Genomic DNA, 21,244 nt, shown 5'->3' on the forward strand with positions numbered 1-21,244 from the left:
TATTGGTGAACAGTACTGAGACAGTGTGTATGTTGGTGAACAGCACTGAGAGAGTGTGTATATTGGTGAACAGCACTGAGAGAGTGTGTATGTTAGTGAACAGCCCTGAGAGAGTGTATGTTGGTGAACAGCACTGAGATTGTGTGCTGGTGAACAGCACTGAGAGAGTGTATGTTGGTGAACAGCACTGAGAGAGTGCACTGGTGAACAGCACTGAGAGTGTGTACTGGTGAACAGCACTGAGAGAGTGTATATTGGTGAACAGCACTGAGAGTGTGTGCTGGTGAACAGCACTGAGAGAGTGTATATTGGTGAACAGCACTGAGAGAGTGTATGTTGGTGAACAGCACTGAGAGAGAGTGTGTTGGTGAACAGCACTGAGAGAGTGTGTGCTGGTGAACAGTACTGAGAGTGTGTGTATATTGGTGAACAGCACTGAGAGGGTGTGTATATTGGTGAACAGCACTGAGAGAGTGTGTTGGTGAACAGCACTGAGACAGTGTGTATATTGGTGAACAGTACTGAGAGTGTGTGCTGGTGAACAGCACTGAGAGAGTGTATATTGGTGAACAGCACTGAGAGAGTGTGTGCTGGTGAACAGCACTGAGAGAGTGTATATTGGTGAACAGCACTGAGAGTGTGTGCTGGTGAACAGCACTGAGAGAGTGTATATTGGTGAACAGCACTGAGAGAGTGTATGTTGGTGAACAGCACTGAGAGAGAGTGTGTTGGTGAACAGCACTGAGAGAGTGTGTGCTGGTGAACAGCACTGAGAGTGTGTGCTGGTGAACAGCACTGAGAGAGTGTGTTGGTGAACAGCACTGAGACAGTGTGTATATTGGTGAACAGTACTGAGAGTGTGTGCTGGTGAACAGCACTGAGAGGGTGTGTGCTGGTGAACAGCACCGAGAGAGTGTGTGCTGGTGAACAGTACTGAGAGTGTGTGCTGGTGAACAGCACTGAGTGGGTGTGTGCTGGTGAACAGCACTGAGAGAGTGTGTGCTGGTGAACAGTACTGAGAGAGTGTGTATGTTGGTGAACAGCACTGAGAGAGTGTGTATATTGGTGAACAGCACTGAGAGAGTGTGTGTGTTGGTGAACAGTACTGAGAGAGTGTGTGTGTTGGTGAACAGCACTGAGAGAGTGTGTGTATTGGTGAACAGTACTGAGACAGTGTGTGCTGGTGTGTGTCTCTCCTGCAGGCTGCGAGAGCGACCACTGGGGGCCGCACTGCAGTAACCGCTGCCAGTGCCAGAACGGGGCGCGCTGCAACCCCATCACGGGCGCCTGCGTCTGCACCGACGGCTACCAGGGCTGGCGCTGCGAGGAGCCCTGCGAGCCGGGCTACTACGGCAAGGTCTGCCAGCTGCCCTGCCAGTGCCTGAACGGGGCCACCTGCCACCACGAGACCGGGGAGTGCCTGTGTGCGCCGGGCTACACCGGAGCCTTGTGAGTCTGCCGCCCTCCTGCACCGCCTGACAGTGCGCTCTGCCCTCTACAGGGACTCGCTTTTGTTATCATGTGTTGTTTGAATGAATTTTTCCTCATATAAGGGATCATCGAATCGTGGTCCACGAGGGCCGCAAACTGCCAGTTTTCCATCCTACCTTTACCTGGGAGTCAGGTGTGAAGGCAGTTTGGCCAATCAGTTGCAGTAATTGTTTAGTTACCCAGGCCAAGAAAAACCAGGGCTGTATTTGGATTTGAGGGCCAGATTTGACGCTCCCTTCCCTGTCGGACTCATGATGATCATCATGATGTCATGAGGAGCTGTGTGGGGCATGGTTCACAGCGCTTATGTGTGGCACTACAGGGTATTAAATCTTACAAAACTACTGAAATGGTTACACTTAAAGCACATTCTGCAAGTTAAACTAAAAGCGAATTTTAAAAACGCTGAGTCAGCGGTGTGCATCATTACAGGGAGAGCGTTAAATCTAAATCTCGGCGGCTAATCTAATGAAAGCCGGGAAGGAAAGGCTCAGTACGGCGCGGTGCTGTTACTCTCTGTCCTCCTGTTCCCTTCCAGCTGTGGAGAGCGCTGTCCCTCGGGCAGCCACGGCACCCAGTGCGAGCTGCGCTGCCCCTGCCAAAACAGCGGGGTGTGTCACCACGTCACCGGGGAGTGCTCCTGCCCCGCGGGGTGGACGGTAAGAGGCTCCCGCTCACTCCCCATGGGGGAGGAGGGGACTGGGGAGGGGGGAAGAGAGCTCCATTAGCTCTCATAGATCGCTTCTAGAACTTTCACTCAAAGTCTGAAAAAAAACTGCTCAAGCTAGGTTTTTAAACAGCTGAAAGCTGTTTGACCAGTTCTGACCAGCTTCCAGCTTGACATGGTTTGACCTGCTCAAGCTATGTTTTAAAAGTTCAGACAGCTTATACCCAGCTATACCAGCTTTATGACCTGCCCGGCCATGCTGGTTGGCCAGCTCATATCCAGCTAGACCAGCTTATGACCCGCTCAATTTTCAAGCTGGTCAAGCTGGCATAGCTACAGCAGGGTCTGTGTTTTGTGTACTATCTGAAAGGTTTCTGTGTTTTGCTTCCATTTGGGACATTTTGCAATACATTTGCGAAAACCTAAAAACCTAAAAACCTAAAAACCTAAAAGCCATCAGAAACCCCTTCCAGGCCCTGCGTGTGGGTTACACTCGCATGAAGACACATATCCAGAAATGAAAGGCCTTGAGTGCCATCGGCTGTGAGTAGCAGAGCCAATGCAGCAGCCAATATTATTTAGCCGTACTGGACAGTCTTCAGCTTCAATTTAGTCTCCTTCATTTGTGCTGGGCCGTTTAGAAGAGTGATAATAATAAGCCGTTGGCTGTGATTGGATGTGTAATTGATCCAATCAGGCTGATGGCCTGTGCATGCTGCTCTGGCCCTGCTTCCTGCGCTGAGTCTCCCGATGTGCCTCTGGTCACCCGCAGGGCTCCGTCTGCGCCCAGCCGTGCCCGTTCGGCAAGTACGGCATCAACTGCAGCCAGGAGTGCCCCTGCCGGAACAACGGGCTCTGTGACCACATCAGCGGCCAGTGCCAGTGTGCGCCGGGCTACAGCGGAGAGAGGTATGCGCATTAGCGTCTATGTTAACTCCTCAATATATAATGCTGTGTCCTATTACAAAACCATTATGTTGTACATCGTAGAATGTCATGCTATGTTAGGCTCCATCGTGCCATACATTCTAGAATCTGTGGTAATTCCACGTTCTGGAATCCATGAGGTTTTACATTATAGAATATGTGGGACTGTGCATTCTAGAATCGGGGGCTGCTGTACACTCTATAATGTGAAATGCTGTATATTCTTAGAAATGTGAGCCATTCTCAAGAGACATGTCATGTGGCAATGCTGTGTACTTCAAGCTTTCTGAAAGTTTTCAGATTCATCTTAAATGCAAGTGGATGAGAACTCAGGAACTATGCGGTATTTGTTCAAACAGTTAATATTTTGGCAATTCAAGTCATAAGACAAGCATCCCAGACTTTCTGATTTAGTATATTTTCTTCTTAAACTTTCAGAGTAAGTTTCTCATTAGTTTAATGCTGGTGCTAAATTTGGCCTTATTGTTTTATTAAGAGCATGGGGGCATTAACCCACTTTTCTGGGTTTTCATTTGCTTATATTTCTCTTCTAACAGCCAGGCTATTGATCTCACTCCATGGCCCTTACAGCTTTATTTGTTTTTTTCTGCATTAATTAATGGTAATGGAGTTTTATTAGGAGTCAATTGAAATACCCAGATCTCTTCATTTCCCTGTGTCTGACAGTGGGGCCTGGGGTTTATTACATCCGCTAAAGCGATTGTCTACAGAATGGAAATGGCTCCTGAACAAAACTTTCTTTTAGTTTAATATTTTGCAGAATTGCCCTCATTCATTTTAGCAGTGACAGGTGAATTAACCTGCCAGGAATAATCTGAGATTGGGTTAGCCCCCTCCTTCCCCTGCCTCCCACCTTCCATCCCCCGTGTTATAACGCCAGTCTCCCCAGATAAGGCCACAGCCAATGTAATTTAAACATGAAACATAACCAGTCCATTTTATAATTTAATTGAGCTATTTATCTGCTTCCTAATGGCTTTGTTGGACATGTTAGATTGATGCTCTGCCAGAATTGTATATTTAACTTCTTGTGGAAGTCCTTCCATTGGTCTGTTTGCTATTCAGCACAGAGAACCGTCTCTGCTCTAATTATATTCATTACAATTAATGACTGTAGCCTCACCCTGGACAACTCCGGTGGTGGAACAAAGTAGCAATGACCGCAAATAACAGATGGTTCGCCTGTGGTCCTGCCCCCTGACCTTCTGGCTTCTTCTATGTACTGTCCATTTGTTTTCAGAAGCCCCCGCTCCCCCCTACAACACGCTCAGGGGAGGCTAACTTTTCTGGGAATTGCATTCTGGGAAATGTAGCAGAGCAGACATAATGTTATGGGATCTGCTGTGGTCTGTTGACACCCCCTGCCTCCCCCTCCAGGTGTCAAGAGGAGTGCCCGGTTGGCACCTACGGCGCTCAATGTGCTCAGACTTGCGACTGCCAAAATGGCGCCAAGTGCTACCACATCAACGGGGCGTGCTTGTGTGACGAGGGCTTCAAGGGGGACAACTGCCAGGAGAGATTCTGCCCCCAGGGCCTCTACGGCCTCATCTGTGACAAGTACTGCCCCTGCAACGCTAGCAACACCCTCAGGTGAGCGGGGGCGATACGGGGACAGGCTCGACATGGCTGTCCCTGTACATCCCAAATTCCAGCATCTGAAAATACAAGACTCTGAATTTTAACTTGTGTTCAATCATCAGGGCATAAGCGCACATTTAGTCGCTCAGGCTTCCAGCCTGTGTCAGCCATATTTGACAGTTTGCCCTTTCGTTCGTTCCTTTGTTCACACCTTTGTTCCTTCATTCATTCATTCTTCATTCATTCCTTTGTTTCTTCGTTTTTTCCTTCTTTCCTTGGTTCTTTCCTTCATTCCTTTGTTCAGATTGTTACACCCAAGGCATGTTTTGTGCTCCATGCTATGTGAATAAGGTCAGAGGCTGATGGTGGTGATCTGGAGCGCTGGGCACTGGGCAGTGAGACTCGTTTAGGCAGGTGGGAGGGAAGAGGACTTGGGGAGGGATGAATCACTGTCTGCCGGGGGACGGCACTCTGGCTCTCACGCCAGCATCGCCGAGCGCCATCCTCACGCCCGCCTCTCCCCCTGTCTCCCCCTGTCTCCAGCTGCCACCCTCTGTCCGGGGAGTGCGCGTGTATGGCGGGCTGGGCGGGCCTGTACTGCAACGAGACGTGCCCGTCTGGTTACCACGGCGAGGGCTGCAGCCAGCCGTGCGACTGCGCCAACGGGGCCGACTGCGACGGCATCAGTGGAGCCTGCGTCTGCGCGCCCGGGTTCATGGTGAGTGTGGCTGTGCCCCCGGGTTCATGGTGAGTGTGGCTGTGGCTGTGCCCCTGGGTTCATGGTGAGTGTGGCTGTGCCCCCGGGTTCATGGTGAGTGTGGCTGTGCCCCTGGGTTCATGGTGAGTGTGGCTGTGCCCCTGGATTCATGGTGAGTGTGGCTGTGGCTGTGCCCCTGGATTCATGGTGAGTGTGGCTGTGGCTGTGCCCCTGGATTCATGGTGAGTGTGGCTGTGGCTGTGCCCCTGGGTTCATGGTGAGTGTGGCTGTGCCCCTGGGTTCATGGTGAGTGTGGCTGTGCCCCTGGGTTCATGGTGAGTGTGGCTGTGCCCCTGGATTCATGGTGAGTGTGGCTGTGCCCCTGGATTCATGGTGAGTGTGGCTGTGGCTGTGCCCCTGGATTCATGGTGAGTGTGGCTGTGGCTGTGCCCCTGGATTCATGGTGAGTGTGGCTGTGGCTGTGCCCCTGGGTTCATGGTGAGTGTGGCTGTGCCCCTGGGTTCATGGTGAGTGTGGCTGTGCCCCTGGGTTCATGGTGAGTGTGGCTGTGCCCCTGGATTCATGGTGAGTGTGGCTGTGCCCCTGGATTCATGGTGAGTGTGGCTGTGGCTGTGCCCCTGGATTCATGGTGAGTGTGGCTGTGGCTGTGCCCCTGGATTCATGGTGAGTGTGGCTGTGGCTGTGCCCCTGGGTTCATGGTGAGTGTGGCTGTGGCTGTGCCCCTGGGTTCATGGTGAGTGTGGCTGTGGCTGTGCCCCTGGGATCATGGTGAGTGTGGCTGTGGCTGTGCCCCTGGGTTCATGGTGAGTGTGGCTGTGGCTGTGCCCCTGGGTTTATGGTGAGTGTGGCTGTGGCTGTGCCCCTGGGTTCATGGTGAGTGTGGCTGTGGCTGTGCCCCTGGGTTCATGGTGAGTGTGGCTGTGGCTGTGCGCACAGGAGTGGGCTTGCGTCTGTGCCCCTGGGTGCATGGTGAGTGTGGCTGTGTGCACAGGAGCAGAACCAGACCAGCTGTGCCATCACCGTCACTAACATCAGTGTCCCAAAGCAGGTAACCAGGTGGTGCTCCACCTAGTGGTGTCACCAGTCACTGCCATTCTCAGTGCTTCGGCTGTAGTCTTTTTCAGGGAAGCTGGCCACTCGGTTCCACTGATTATTGGGATTGCCGGACTACATAAGTGCAGTTAAAGTCAGCCTGGATCTTTTCAGCATTTTCGCAATGCTTTTTATGGTTTACATTTTTTAATTAACGTTTAACGCATGTTCTTAATGCCTTTCTTAATTAAATCTGTGCTATCTGGTGACAAATCATCCAATCCATCTTAATGAAATCCCATTTTTATTGACATTTAATGATTTAATTAACAAATAGCAGTCAATTTCGTAGCATTTGACTGCTATTTCATTGTATTCAAAGCAGATTAACAAGATCGACAAGTTTTAATTTATATTAATAATCATGTCAATTAGTTCCTTGAATTATAAAGAGATAATACTTTTAAATTAAATGGACTCATCATTTATTTCAATTTCAAATTTAATTTCACCGGGGTTGCGAATATTTGCAGAAAAAATATTAATGATTTTGCTGAGCCGAAATCAATCAGCATTTCGATGAGCCCAATACTGCCTTCAGATTCGCACAGTCTGGTATTTGTTCGCAGAAGGTCATGTTCTTTCCCAGCTATATGCTGCAAATGCAAATATTAGCGAATGTAAAGCCAAACACGTGGGAAATGATGCGGGTGTCTTCAGCCGCAAAGCGGAACGGTAAGAGAAGAAGACAAGGTGAAGTGCTTTATTACAGCGGACGTAATGGATGCCTCCTATTATAGAGCCGCTCCCTCACTTAATAGGAAAACCTCGCCAAGTGAAGGAAGGAGAAGTGGATGCATGGACTCGGAAATTGATTCTTTTTCTTGATGAGACTCGTGCAGCCATTAATAATAAGCTGTGTGGTTATGAAGCGCGGGTTCCAACATCAATCCTGCGGATCAACCTTGTGCCAGTCACTTCACATCAGCGCCGGGCAAATGAGATGAAACAGGCCCTCTCTCCGGAGGAAGAGGTGGAGGGAGAGAGAGAGAGAGAGAGAGAGAGAGAGGGGCAGGACAGGAGAAAGGGAATCGGGTAAGAGAGTGAGGGAAGAGAAAGAAAGACAGGAAATAATGAGGGAGAGAGGAAGACGGATAGAGAGATGAAGGGAGATGAAAGGGGGGAGAGATTGATGGCGGGGGAGTGTGGAAGAGGCTGAGTCTCTGATGCGTGTCTCGTGCCCCGGCTCGCTGCCCGCCCCACCTCAGAGGATGGCAGGCTGCCGTGGAGACTGCGCCAGCCAATGGGCACGTCCTCTGCCGCCGCCCGCATTCGTAATGTCCTCCACCTGTTCGTGGTGGCGGGTCCAGCCCGAGGTCTCGGGCGCCTGCCAGAGTCATTAAACGCTCCCTGCGGGATGGGCACCCCTGGCAGAGGAGCCCCCAGGAGCTGAAACGGAGGACCCGCGGAGGATATATTAAACAGGTAGACACAGTGAAGTGTGTTAGTACAGCTCCCAATAGGCTCCTTAAAGGAGGGCTTTGTTCACGCTGAAGAGGGGGGGGATCTGGCTGGGTTAATGGAGGCTAATGCGCCGGCTATTACACCCCCCGCCCCGCAGCACGTCGAGCAGATGGAGCAGCGGCGCACCTGCGTCAGGCTCCCGGCGCAGGTGGCCTCTCACCAGGCCCCGCAGATGGCTGGCTCTACCGCGGGTCATCACGGGGTGAGATGGAGCCGGCACCCTGACAGCCGCTACCGCGCGCGGGAAAACCAGCGGGTTAGCGCCTGCGCGAGGCGCTATGGCGAGAGAGGGACGGGGCGAGAGAGGGGAACGGGGCGAGAGAGGGACGGGGCGAGAGAGGGACGGGGCGAGAGAGGGACGGGGCGAGAGAGAGGAACAGGGCGAGAGAGAGGGACGGGGCGAGAGAGGGACGGGGCGAGAGAGGAACGGGGCGAGAGAGGGACGGGAAGAGAGAGGGACGGGGCGAGAGAGAGGAACAGGGTGAGAGAGGGACGGGGCGAGAGAGAGGAACGGGGCGAGAGAGGAACGGGGCGAGAGAGGGACGGGGCGAGAGAGGAACGGGGCGAGAGAGGGACGGGGCGAGAGAGGAACGGGGCGAGACAGAGGAACGGGGCGAGAGAGAGGGACGGGGCGAGAGAGAGGGACGGGGCGAGAGAGGATCCGGGCGAGAGAGGAAGGGGGCGAGAGAGGAAGGGGGCGAGAGAGAGACGGGGCGAGAGAGGGACGGGGCGAGAGAGGAGCGGGGCTAGAGCGCGCTAGCTTATTCCGCGGCTCAGCAGAGAGCCGCTCGGTCTGTGTGCCGGGATGGCCTCTGTGTCTGAGCGCCTCACTCTCCTTGTCTGCGGTCGAGGCCGGGGCCTCACAGTGCATGCTGTTGGAAGAAAAAAAATCTGGAACTAGTTTTTAGACAGGGATTCTGCAGTGGTCGAAGCTGTGTTTCACAGAGGGTACCAGCACAGCTTGCGCAGTGATTATAATTGTGTTTCGAGAAGACGTTCTGTGCCCATGGCTTTGACATTCATTGCTGGCAAAAAGCTGGCTTATTATGAGTTTTCTTGTATTTTTTTCCTTCAAGTGGATTTCATCTCGCAGATGAAAGTGCCATACTTTTTTTTTTTTCCCGTATCCATAGACCTATTGCTGTAATGAATATATCTTTCTCTTTAGCACTCTTACTTTGTTTTATTAATTTTAAATTGAAGTTTGACAGTGAAAGGCAATTAAATGTAGTAGTTGGGTCTAAGGCCGGTGTTTAATTAGTGATGCTGTTTTCGTATGTGTAGGCAGGAGGAGAGATCAATGTTATGTCAGAGGCTGAAAAAAAAAAACCAATCCTGCAGCTCTTGTCCAATTAAGTTGAAGTACTAATGACCGTGAATTTGAACATGAGAGAGAGGGTGGATACTTAGCCCCGCCCCTCTCACAAGGTCCCTAGTGGATCTGAGGGGGAATGGGGCTATAATGATCTGTGTCTGTGCCACTCAGATCACTGGTCACATGTCCACCTACAGTACAGTGAGCTCCATAAATTCTGGGACATATTTTTTCTTGATTTGGCTCTGCACTCCGCAACGATAGATTTGTAATCAATCAATTTGCATGCGCTTAAAGTGCAGACCCTCAGGTTTTATTGAAGGGTAGTTTTATACATTCTGATGAAATTGTACAAATTACTGGTTTTTATAGTCTTACTTTTTATATATAGTCCCCCTATTCCCATGTCAGGACACCTTAATCATTTGAATGCAATCACTGTTTGATGGCTGTGACCTACATTATATTTCACCAAATGCTGAGCATCTTCTCTGGTGATACTCTGCCAGGCCCTTACTGCAGCCATCTTCAGCTCCTGCATGTTTTCTGTTCAGCATATGAAATGCACGTTCAATTAGATTCAGATCAGATGAATGACTTGGCCAGGCAAGAAATTTCCATTTTCTGACTTTGAAAACAGCTGCTGTAGGATGAAGAGGCTTTCGTACATAGAATTTAGCCTGTGATAGCCGTACATGCCCAAAGCGTAAGACCCCACCACCACTTTCACAGATGACGGGGGGTTTGTTTCTTGGGCAGTTTTAGCCCTGGGTTTCTGGGTTTTTGATAATTCTTTGGTCATTAACTTTAGAGGTCTTCCTTGGCCTACCAGGTCCTTACTGAGCTCACCAATGCTCTCTTTCTGCTTAATGATGTTCCAAGTGGTTGATTTTGGTAAGCAGAAGGTTTGGTCTATGTCTCTGACGCTTTTTCTTATCTCATAATTGCTTCCTTGACTTTCACTGGCACAAATCTGGGCCTCATGTTGACAAATGGCAAGAACAGACTCCAAAGCAAAAGCCTAGAATCAAAACTAGATACGAAAAGCTTATCTTATACGTGCACAAAGGGAGCAATTGAGCAGACCTAACTAATCATAAACACCTATGAGGCCATTTGTCCCAAACTTTATGGTGCCATCAAATGGGTGGACTATGTATTAAAAGTGCCGTAATTTCTACATTGTGAAACCAAAATGTATAAAAAAAGTATTTAATAAAAGCTGCGAATTTGCACTTTAAATTGTTTAATTAAAAATCTAAAATTGCAGCGTACAGAGCCAAATCAAGAAAACATCTTTGTCCCAGAATGTACGGAGCTCACTGTATGTTGACGGGATGTTTCTGGCTCCACTCTTGTAGCCCTGAAGAATTTTTTTGTGAAATAATCTGGTGAATGCAGCCAGCTATTAAATCAATGTTTTATTTTTGGCTGCAGGAGCGCTACTCGCTCGCGTACAGCTTGGCCAGCTGAAGTTCACGTTGGCTCTCGTCCCACGCACCGCTGCTGACTAGAGATGTTTTTCCTCCTCACATCCTTCCACAGACAGAATAGCTGTCGCCGGCGCTCTTAGCGAGGAAACAAAAGGGAACCTCGGGCCGGGTTGATGAAACTTTCGCTGGGTAGACGGAGCTTTTTATGCGAGCGGGAATGCGGGGAGTGACTCGGAAGATAAGAGCGTCGTGCCCCTGCCGCTCCATGCTAATGCTCGCGCCCACCTCTTTCAAAGGCCCGGTTCAGGGTGCTAATGAAAGCGCTCCACGCTCATCAGTCTCCAAAGAGCCACCTCTCAGGCCTCCTCTGGGCAGCTAATTGGGAATTTAAATCATTTAGTCGACTGTCACTCATGACCCCCGGTTGGGTGGCCGAGCCTCCGGTGGACCTGAGAGCTGGGACCAGGAAAGCAGCGGTGGGCGAGGGAGGGAGAGGGAGCCGGGGGCCTCTCTGAACCGCACATTAAAACAGAGAGGAGCTCTAACGACCCAGGGCTGCAGAGGAGCCGGGCAGGGAGGCTCTATGTTTCTTTTATGGGACAGTTCATTCTAATGTGCCAGCCAGGGATTTGGACAGGCCCGCGCTGTTCCTCATTATCCAAAACCGCGCAGCGCGCACGCGCGTCTCGGAGAGGGCGAGAGAACTCCCCCGCTCCCCCCTGCTGTCGTTCCTGCATGGCCGTGGGAACGGGGGACCTCTTACTCACACGCGCTCTGTCCTGAGGAGCATACGCACTTTACGCCCCTCCAGCGGGTTTGAGAAGCAGGAGCGCGTGATGGGTGGGGGTGTTTGAAATTGCAGCTGTGGGGTTTGACCGGGCCGTGCCTAATTCGCTGAAGAAAATGAAAACATTTGACAGCCTTGCAGGTTTAAAAGTTCCCCCTGCTCTTTTATGTGCACCAGCCTGGTACTCGACTTAATGCCTCTGCTCGTTATCAGATTAATTAATCAAGCAAACAATTAATATTACGCACTGCCCCCGGCAATGAAATTCCCAAGAAGTTTTCTCTGTTAGCGATGATAGACTGCGGAAAATAATGCTCAGACCTTCCTGCTGTACAAATCCATTCAACACTTCCTGTGGTGAGAACATCGAGAGCAACTGCAGAGGTGTGCACCGCGAAAGTTCCCATGGAAACAAGAAGAACTAATGCAAAAGAAGTGGTTTAGGTAAAATATGCCCCCGTGTAAGGTCTTGCTGGCTGTACTAGTGCTGTAAGTCTCTCTCTCTCTCTCTCTCTCTCACAGGGAGATGACTGTACTGTAACTTGTCCCCCTGGACTGCACGGGGTTAACTGCTCATCCCACTGCTCCTGTCGAAACGAGGCGTCTTGCTCCCCCGTCGATGGCTCCTGTGTCTGTCGAGAAGGTACCTTCAGTCCCTCGCCTCAGTGTGCCCTGTCTTATACTCTTTTTCCACACTGCTGGGTTACGTGAGGTTCAATCAGCAGAATGCTAAAATCCAGCCTTGGTGCGAAATCTCCATGCAATTAGCATAAGACTCCAAACAGGGTGCAAACGACATTGACAGCTTTGAGTTTATTTTGCCGTCCAACTGCAGTCTTCCTTAACAGGGGGGTTGCAAAAAAGTGGTATCAAAATGGTTTAGTGATTGTAATTATAAAAAAAGAAAACTTTTGTTTTGTGTGTAACTTGTGTAAATTAAAAAAAGAATGTTTATTTTATTCACAGTGTTACACTGTAGCAGTCGTATTGTATATACGGTATCACAACAAAAGTACCATTGCTGCTGTTTCACATAGAACGCTAAATAATTTATCAGAAAAAAAAATCAGCTTTTTGTATTTCGGTTATTAGTAGTCACAACTCTCTGAAGTGGAGATGCGGCTCAGTGGACCGGCTAAATTTAAGCAGTCTGTCTGAATCTCAAGTGGCTATAGCATGTAAAGAGCAGCAGAGTCCTGCTCAGCGGCACCAATCCCGGCATCATTCAGACCTCCAGGAACCCGGCTGAACCACAACACGCCTGGTTCATAAAGACCAGCACTGCGCCAGGCCTGCCATTCCCATGACATTATCAATACGACCATTTCATCTCCGTATTATTTTTCACATAACACTGATTCTTCAACCAAACATTCACTGCTTGGCAGTGAGAGTGCATATTAAATTGCATGACTTGCCCTGTTCTGTGGGTGTAGCTTTTTTATTTATTTTTACGTATGTCTAGAACAGTGGTTCCCAAACTCAGCCCTGGAGCTGGTTTTTTGTTCCAACCACAATTGCTATCCCAAGAATTTTAACAAGCTGTTAATTTTTCTTAATTAGGTGGTTTTCTTGTTTAGAGGTATTATTACTTACCCTCTTAAACCACATTTTGACAGATAGCTATGCATACCATAAAAAATAAAATTCCATCGCAGAAAAAGTGGTAAATTATTTTTAAAAGATCAAATTAAAGACTAAGGTGAATCGCTAGGCTCATAATTGGTGAAGGTGTTGACGGCTGGCCACCGAAACTAAACACTTGGAAGGTAATTCAAGAATTCAGAGACAATAGAAATGATAACAAGGCAAACCTGCATATGTGTTGATAAGTTTAAGGTAGAAAATGACAAATTAAATTAAACATGTGTCCAACTACCTAATTATGAGCCTTTTAGTTAACCTCAGTATTTTATTTCTTACCTCTTCTGATGTAATTGTTTGCAAGAAGGTCAATAGGCATATGGTAATTTTTTTGTTTCATGCCACTGCAAAGCTATTTCTGGCATAATGTGGTTTAACTTAAATCATCCATCTTGAGATGAAAAGTGCCGAATTAAGAAAGATTAACAGCTTGTTCAAATTATTTAATGGCAAATGTGGTTGGAACAAAAACCAATATAGACAGCGGAATTCCAGGGCTGAGTTTGGGAACCACTGTTCTAGCGTAACATCTCGGTGTCTGCATCTTCAAATATTTATTGTCAGCGGAATGTTTTTCCAGAGTGGGCTCGTAATTAAAGGATCTGTCCCGAGATGAAGATTGGGACTCACTCTGTCTCTTTATTGGACATGCCACATCTCACACACTTGCCCTGAGCCTCAGGGACTCTTCACAAACACACACACACACACACACACAAAGAGACACACAAACAAACAAGCACACACACATGGACATACACACATACACACACACACACACACAGATGCACAAACACAAGCACACACACACGGACATACACACACACACACACACACACACACACAGACGCACAAACACAAGCACACACACGGACATGTGCTGCATGTCACAGCCATTCTGTGCGCTCTGTTGCCTGTGCTTTCTGTAAGAAAAATACATACAGCATTTTCGATTTCCCAAAGGAAACCCAGTATATAGGTCATAGTGGCAGTGAATCATATTCAGTAATCAGATATTACTGATTGGGGCATTATATAGTGTTTTGGGGTGGGGGGGGGTGTTTATGGAAGTCTATGTGCAGATCCCTGGACAGTTTCAGCACATCTGGTGCTGCCAGCTGGCCCCAGTCTTCCCCCCCCCCTCCCTCACCGCTCTGTACTGTGAGTGTGGCTGTGCCGGAAGGTTCCGAGCAGACCAGGCCACGCAGACCTGGCTGAAATGGATCCCTCATCACCTCTCATTAAAGCCTGCCCCCCCTTAATCAAACCCGTATTCATAATCAGCCACGGTCCGGAAGCCCAGCGCTAATGTCGCTAGCGCTACCCTGCCATTATAGCTCCACCGAAAGATGTTGGGAAAGGAGCAACATTTTTTTCTCTTTTTGTCCCATTTGCTCTTGCTTTAAATGGATCGTACTGTGTCATGTTCTAGAGGTGGACGTTTGCAGTGGTGTTGCTCACGCTAGATCCGCTTCAGGATTTTGTGCCGACTTCTACGCTTAATTATTTAATTAGCTAAATAGTGTATACATTTGTATATGCACCAGCTGCAGTTGCAGACTGCAAGTGTGTCTGCGCTCAAGTACAGGAGTGAACCTACATCATTTCTGGAGCTGTCAGAATAATAAATTAAGGTAATTGGTTGGAAAAAAACTAGCTTGCAGACCAGAGTTGTGCACCCCTGCACTACAGTCTAGCCGTAAAGGACAGCTCTGACCTCAAAGTTCAGCATTCAGTTCCCAGCTTCAAAGGGTTTATTCCAAGCAAATTATATTTAGCTCTGGATCTAGCATCTTTTTTTAATCCTATTTTATTCTGAGAATGCAGTCTGGCTTCGTAACAATGTGGATGTTAAAATGAGCTGTAACAAAGACTGTACATCCTTTGACAGCTGAATTACTTAGTTTGCTTCCCTGTCCAATAGGAATGGCCAGTTGTAGTGCTGTACTATTGGTCCTTTCTCATCACTATGACAACGCTCTCAAACAGATAAATGACTCACTGCGTAAATGACTGATCGATCAGTTGCTTGATTGGTTAGTTGATTTGCTTCAGCGGCTGATTGACTGGTTGAATGGTCGAATAATTGACTGATTGATTGATCTGTGTGACTGCTTTGAATGGTTGGCTAATTAGTTTGGTTGGCTGATTAGTCTGTGGTCTGTGTGTCCCAGGCTGGCAGGGGGTGGACTGCTCCATCCCCTGCTCCAGTGGCACCTGGGGCCTGGGGTGTAACCAGTCCTGCCTGTGTGCCAACGGGGCGGCCTGTGACCCCGTGGACAGCTCCTGCACCTGCTCCCCAGGCTGGAGAGAGGAGCACTGCGACACGCCCTGTCCCGTGAGTCCTGCCTCCCGCCTGCTTCTCCCCTGCAGTGTTCATCCCTCCGTTTTCACTGTTCCTCTGTTTCCAGCGCCCGGTCAGAGCTGCTGCACTGTATTCTGTCAGTTCAGGAGGCAGACGAGCAGAACACGTCATGTCCTCCAAAACACACACAGCCATCCGCCTCTTCTGTTGACTCCACAGTCTACAGTTAGTGTTGCACAGTTGCACAGTCCAGGGAACTGTGCAGTTTGTAACACCATTGTAGGCAGACCGCAACATATGAGTTGCTATTGTGTGATAGGCTAGGGTGACACTGGCTAATAATATATAAGACCTTCAGAGGCCTGTTATTGTGTTGTGTTAATGACTCAGCATTGTTGTGTTATTGATTCAGCTGTGTTGTTTTGTTGAGTCATTGTGTTGTGTTACTGAATCATTACATTACATTGCAGTAATTTGGCAGATGCTGTTATCAAGAGCGACGTACAATAAAGTACAATGCAATACAATAAAGTGTATGTACAATAAAGTGTACAATAGCCAATTAGTTGTGTTAAGTTACTGATTCAGCGGTGTTGTGTTGTGTAACTGACTCAGCGGTGTTGTGTTGTGTGACTGACTCAGCGGTGTTGTGTTGTGTAACTGACTCAGCGGTGTTGTGTTGTGTGACTGACTCAGTGGTGTTGTGTTGTGTGACTGACTCAGTGGTGTTGTGTTGTGTAACTGACTCAGCGGTGTTGTGTTGTGTGACTGACTCAGTGGTGTTGTGTTGTGTTGTGTGACTGACTCAGCGGTGTTGTGTTGTGTAACTGACTCAGCGGTGTTGTGTGACTGACTCAGTGGTGTTGTGTGACTGACTCAGCGGTGTTGTGTTGTGTAACTGACTCCGCGGTGTTGTGTTGTGTGACTGACTCAGCGGTGTTCTGTTGTGTGACTGACTCAGCGGTGTTGTGTTGTGTAACTGACTCAGTGGTGTTGTGTTGTGTTGTGTTGTGTGACTGACTCAGTGGTGTTGTGTTGTGTGACTGACTCAGCGGTGTTGTGTTGTGTGACTGACTCAGCGGTGTTGTGTTGTGTTGTGTTGTGTTGTGTGACTGACTCAGCGGTGTTGTGTTGTGTGACTGACTCAGCGGTGTTGTGTTGTGTAACTGACTCAGTGGTGTTGTGTTGTGTTGTGTTGTGTGACTGACTCAGCGGTGTTGTGTTGTGTTGTGTTGTGTTGTGTAACTGACTCAGCGGTGTTGTGTTGTGTTGTGTTGTGTGACTGACTCAGCGGTGTTGTGTTGTGTGACTGACTCAGCGGTGTTGTGTTGTGTGACTGACTCAGCGGTGTTGTGTTGTGTTGTGTTGTGTAACTGACTCAGCGGTGTTGTGTTTGCAGGATGGCACATACGGGCCGGAGTGTGGGGGGCGCTGTGACTGCAGCCATGCTGATGGCTGTGACCCTGTGAGTGGTGACTGCAGGTGCCTGGCTGGCTGGACAGGTGAGCACCAGGATACGGACACACTGAGCATGCTCACAGAGTCTCGGCTCACAGAGTCTCACAGAGTCTCACAGAGTCTCAGGCTCACAGAGTCTCGGACTCACAGAGTCTCACAGGGACTCACAGAGTCTCACAGAGTCTCACAGAGTCTCACAGGGACTCACAGAGTCTCACAGAGTCTCACAGAGTCTCGGCTCACAAAGTCCTGCCATGTGTTTCTTCCACTCAGCCAGCTGATTTCATTAGTTAGTACCTACTGGCTGAGGAATTGATTGGAACAAAATACCGGGGAGGACTTTCTGAACACCCATCGGTTTTGAGTTCCTGAAATTGCTTGCAATAAAGAACCTGTGATTTGCAAGGCTTTGACTCTATGGGAAATATAAACTGTTAACTTTATCAACACAACTTCATTAGTGAGGGATGCCGCTTGGACAGACCCAAGGACAAATGATGATAGCTAGCAATGACATTCACCAGCGCTGGCACAGCCTTCAGTATGATGAGATTATCAGTCAACAATGGAGGATTTGTCCCTGCATCTGTTTTGCGTTTGACACTCCATAACCCAGTCTTCCCTTACCGGCCTCAGCTGCCTGCACTGTGGCTAACCGATGGAGCCTGCTTGGTGCTATAGACCAAATACATGTATAATACAAAGACATGCAGATTAGGATACTTAACAGGGAGCCTACTCAGTCTCATGCCTTCTCAGTCAGCCTACCCTGTATAATTAAAGGTTAATAAATAAATACATAACATAGGCACTGACACAGTTTTACTACAGAATGAATCATCGGGAGAACTTAAGTTTAATTTCACAGTTTTAACGTTACCGCTTCTTACTTTCCCTGAATGACTATCAGCTCTGTCTTCAACAAATTAATTCAGCTGGTGTAGCATTTGTCATATGCAAGTCCTCTGACAAGATTACATCTGTTTTCGCACAACAATGCCCGGCAGTGGGCATAATAGAAACGGATGGACGCAACAGGAGAATTTGCATACGTATTTGAAGTAATTACGGCCGGTTCAAACTGGATAATTCAGATAGAAGTGTATTGTTGCTGTATCCTGCATCTAATGAATAAATAGCGTAAAATCAAAACCGTTGACACCACAGCCATGCCACTGACACGCTGATATGACAACGCTGATCGGCTACACTGACAAAGAAGCACTGAGACCATCACACTGACGCTGATAGAGATGAGGACAGGCAGAGTAACCGATCCACTGACATAGAAACAGCTACAAAGGTATTAATGTCCCGGGACAGGCACACGGGACATGCACTCAGGCCATTATATAGACGTCGTATCCGATGTTGACTGGAAGGGAGGGCAAATTGCACCCTGACAAACTGCAGACACAGGAAACGGGGCCCAGAGGAGACGGAGAAAAGGAGTTTGCTTCTGCAGCCTGTCAGATAAGGGTAATCTTCTGCCTGCTTCACCTAAAGATCAGAATATGATTACTGTTCAAATGGAACTAACTTCATCCTACAAATTGCATTAAGTCCCTTTAGTAGATATACAGAGCATGCCCTGCTTAATTGATTCAGATTTTTAAAATTATTATATATAGTCAGCAATGTATTTTCAGTTAAAATCACAGCTAACCATTTCACCTCTAAGCCCTGATAATACTCACCCAGTTAATATAATTAAATATACACTCAGTGAACCCTTTATCAGGTAGACCTGTACACCAGCTTGTTTATGCAAATATTTAATCAGCCAATCATGTGGCAGCAACTAAATGTATAAAAGCATGCAGACATGTTCAAGAGGTTCAGCTGTTTTTCAGACCAAATGTCAGAATGGGGAAGAAATGTGATCTAAGGGACTTTGACTGTGGAATGATTGTTGGTACCAGACAGGGCGGTTTGAGTATCTCTGCTGATCTCCTGGGATTTTCACACACAACTGTCTCTTGAGTTTATAGTGAATGGTCAGAGGAGAAGGGCCAGACTGGTCAAAGCTGACGGGACAGTAATGACAGTACAGTAATGCAAATAACCACACATTACGACATTGGTATGCAGAAAAGCATCTCTGAACACACAATGTGTCAAACCTCTAAGTGGATAGGCTACAGCAGCAGAAGACCAATAAGTCAAAAAAATGAGTCTAATAAATACCTAATAAAGTGCTCAGTGAGTGTACATAAATATAAGATGAAGAAATAATCAATGCAGTAGGCTGTCTTCTGATTGATAATTCAAGCTGGAGTTTTGCCTGAATTTTTAAAAGATATTTGCAGAGATTGTATTGATATTTGTTAACACATGCTAGATGCTGCTGTTGCATATTTTAAAGTACTTAACTGAGGTAGATATAATTATAACCGTATTTGAAGTAATAGCATTTAGTTAAATGCATTGAGTGTGATTTATACATTGACATTAGTTATGTCATATTGAAAATAACTATATTTGGTCTACAGGATCTTTTCCTATGTAATGCCTGCATTTTCATAAAATATTATGAATCAAATCCTTAAGAAGCTTTCAATTCTTTTATTAAATGGCATGTAAAGTAACTACATTATGTTGGAATCTTAAACCTACCTACTCCCAAAACATTTAATATGGAATATGGTACTGTTTTAATTATGTCTCTCATTTGTAATGTAGGCCAGCTGGGATGTGTTATTAAATGCACATCTAAATCATTTTGCTGAAAGTTGTTTCAGCGCACTAGGAGTATAAGCTCTTTAAAGGCATAGTTCTCTTTTGGGATTTGTTATATTATTATTATGTTTTATGGTTTTGATGGGACCAAACAGTGTTTGTGTGTGATGAAGCAGTGTTTCTGAAAACAATTGCATGTATAGGTTATTTGGGAATTTGTGGTCTAAAGTAAGAGAATACCTCTAAAAGAATTCAAAAGCAGCTTCTGCAGTTTGCACTTTGAGACCCCTAGACTCAATGAAAGTACCAACACAATATAAAATATATCATTATTTATGATCATAATTGTGAATAAATGATGCTAAATTACCGTATCCTTCATCACACATGAAAATGTCCAGGCCAATTGAAAACATGCACTAAAACTGAAATGGTACCAAATGGTATAAAACAAAAAAACAGAAAAGGGAACCGTATGCTTTCTCTTTTCGGAGGTGCCAATGGTTCAGATTCTAAATTCACACCGTTCGGCACTTAGCCAAGAGAGCTGTGCACAGTTTCCGTATTTAAATCTTTGAAGTGCGCTGGAGCCGATAAAGCTGGCTGCGCTCACGGTGCAGGTAGCCGGGTGCTCGCCTGAGGAGCCCCCTGGCCGTGGCCCTCCGGCGGCGTCCCCCGGCCCCCTCTCCGCACGCTCGTATCAGGGCAGGCGGCGTGACGGCGGGCGTGTGCGTGCCTGGCTCCGGGAGCTGATGAGGAGGATAAACGCCGGATATCGCAGTGAGGCGACGCTTCATTATAATCCGTAGCGAGGCATTACCCTCGGAGTGACTGACCCGGGGAGGGGGCGGCCCGCCCGATTAGCGGCCTCGGGGCGGCTGTAGCGGGAGAGGTCACGCCTCCGGGGGCTGGCGGGTCGGTGCCGCAGAGGGCCCCCGGGCGCGGGACGTTTATCCGGGCGGAAACGGCGCGGTTTTAATTAGCTGTGGAAGGAGTGTGGTGGTGCCGGGGCTCTCACGCTCTGAATCCTGGGCAGGCCTGCGACATCTGCCCGCTCTAATTGAGTCGCTGGGGCTCCGCGGAGCGAGGCAGAGGGGGGGAGCGGAGCCAGCCAGCGTGAGGCTCCTGAGGAGGGACAGATAAAGACCGGGGAGAGGGGCTTATGGAGGCAGAGTTATACCGGTGTGTGTGTGTGTGTGTGTGTGTGCTCGGGTGAAGGAGAGGGTATGTGGAGGCGGTGTTGGTGTGGGTGTGTGAGTCAGAGAGGCTGCATAGATATGGTATTAGGGTGCGGGGGTGTGTGTGGGTATAGCATTAGAGTGAGAGAGAGGGTGTGGGTATAGCATTAGAGTGAGTGAGAGAGAGGGTATGGGTATAGCATTAGTGAGAGAGAGAGGGTGTGGGTATAGCGTTAGAGAGAGAGAGAGAGGGTGTGGGTATAGCATTAGTGAGAGAGAGAGATGAGAGAGAGTGTGTGGGTATAGCGTTAGAGAGAGAGAGAGAGGGTGTGGGTATAGCATTAGAGTGAGAGAGAGAGAGAGTGTGGGTATGGCATTAGAGTGAGAGAGAGTGTGTGGGTATAGCATTAGAGTGAGAGAGGGTGTGGGTATAGCATTAGAGTGAGAGAGAGTGTGTGGGTATAGCATTAGAGTGAGAGAGAGAGTG

General features: G+C 48.2%; 1 protein-coding gene across 1 annotated transcript in view; it reads left to right on the plus strand.

Annotated features, from left to right (window-relative positions):
• The window catches only part of LOC133111080 (multiple epidermal growth factor-like domains protein 11), a 94,649-nt gene that overhangs the window by 56,707 nt on the left and 16,698 nt on the right, over positions 1–21,244 (plus strand). The window contains exons 6-13 of the mRNA XM_061221239.1: positions 1,203–1,449; positions 2,030–2,150; positions 2,931–3,067; positions 4,484–4,696; positions 5,228–5,402; positions 12,016–12,136; positions 15,312–15,475; positions 16,842–16,944. Of these exons, the coding sequence (XP_061077223.1) occupies positions 1,203–1,449; positions 2,030–2,150; positions 2,931–3,067; positions 4,484–4,696; positions 5,228–5,402; positions 12,016–12,136; positions 15,312–15,475; positions 16,842–16,944 (1,281 nt within the window). The remainder of the gene's footprint in view (positions 1–1,202; positions 1,450–2,029; positions 2,151–2,930; positions 3,068–4,483; positions 4,697–5,227; positions 5,403–12,015; positions 12,137–15,311; positions 15,476–16,841; positions 16,945–21,244) is intronic.

This window comes from Conger conger, chromosome 15, assembly GCF_963514075.1.
Source record: "Conger conger chromosome 15, fConCon1.1, whole genome shotgun sequence".
Taxonomy (NCBI): Eukaryota; Metazoa; Chordata; class Actinopteri; order Anguilliformes; family Congridae; genus Conger; species Conger conger.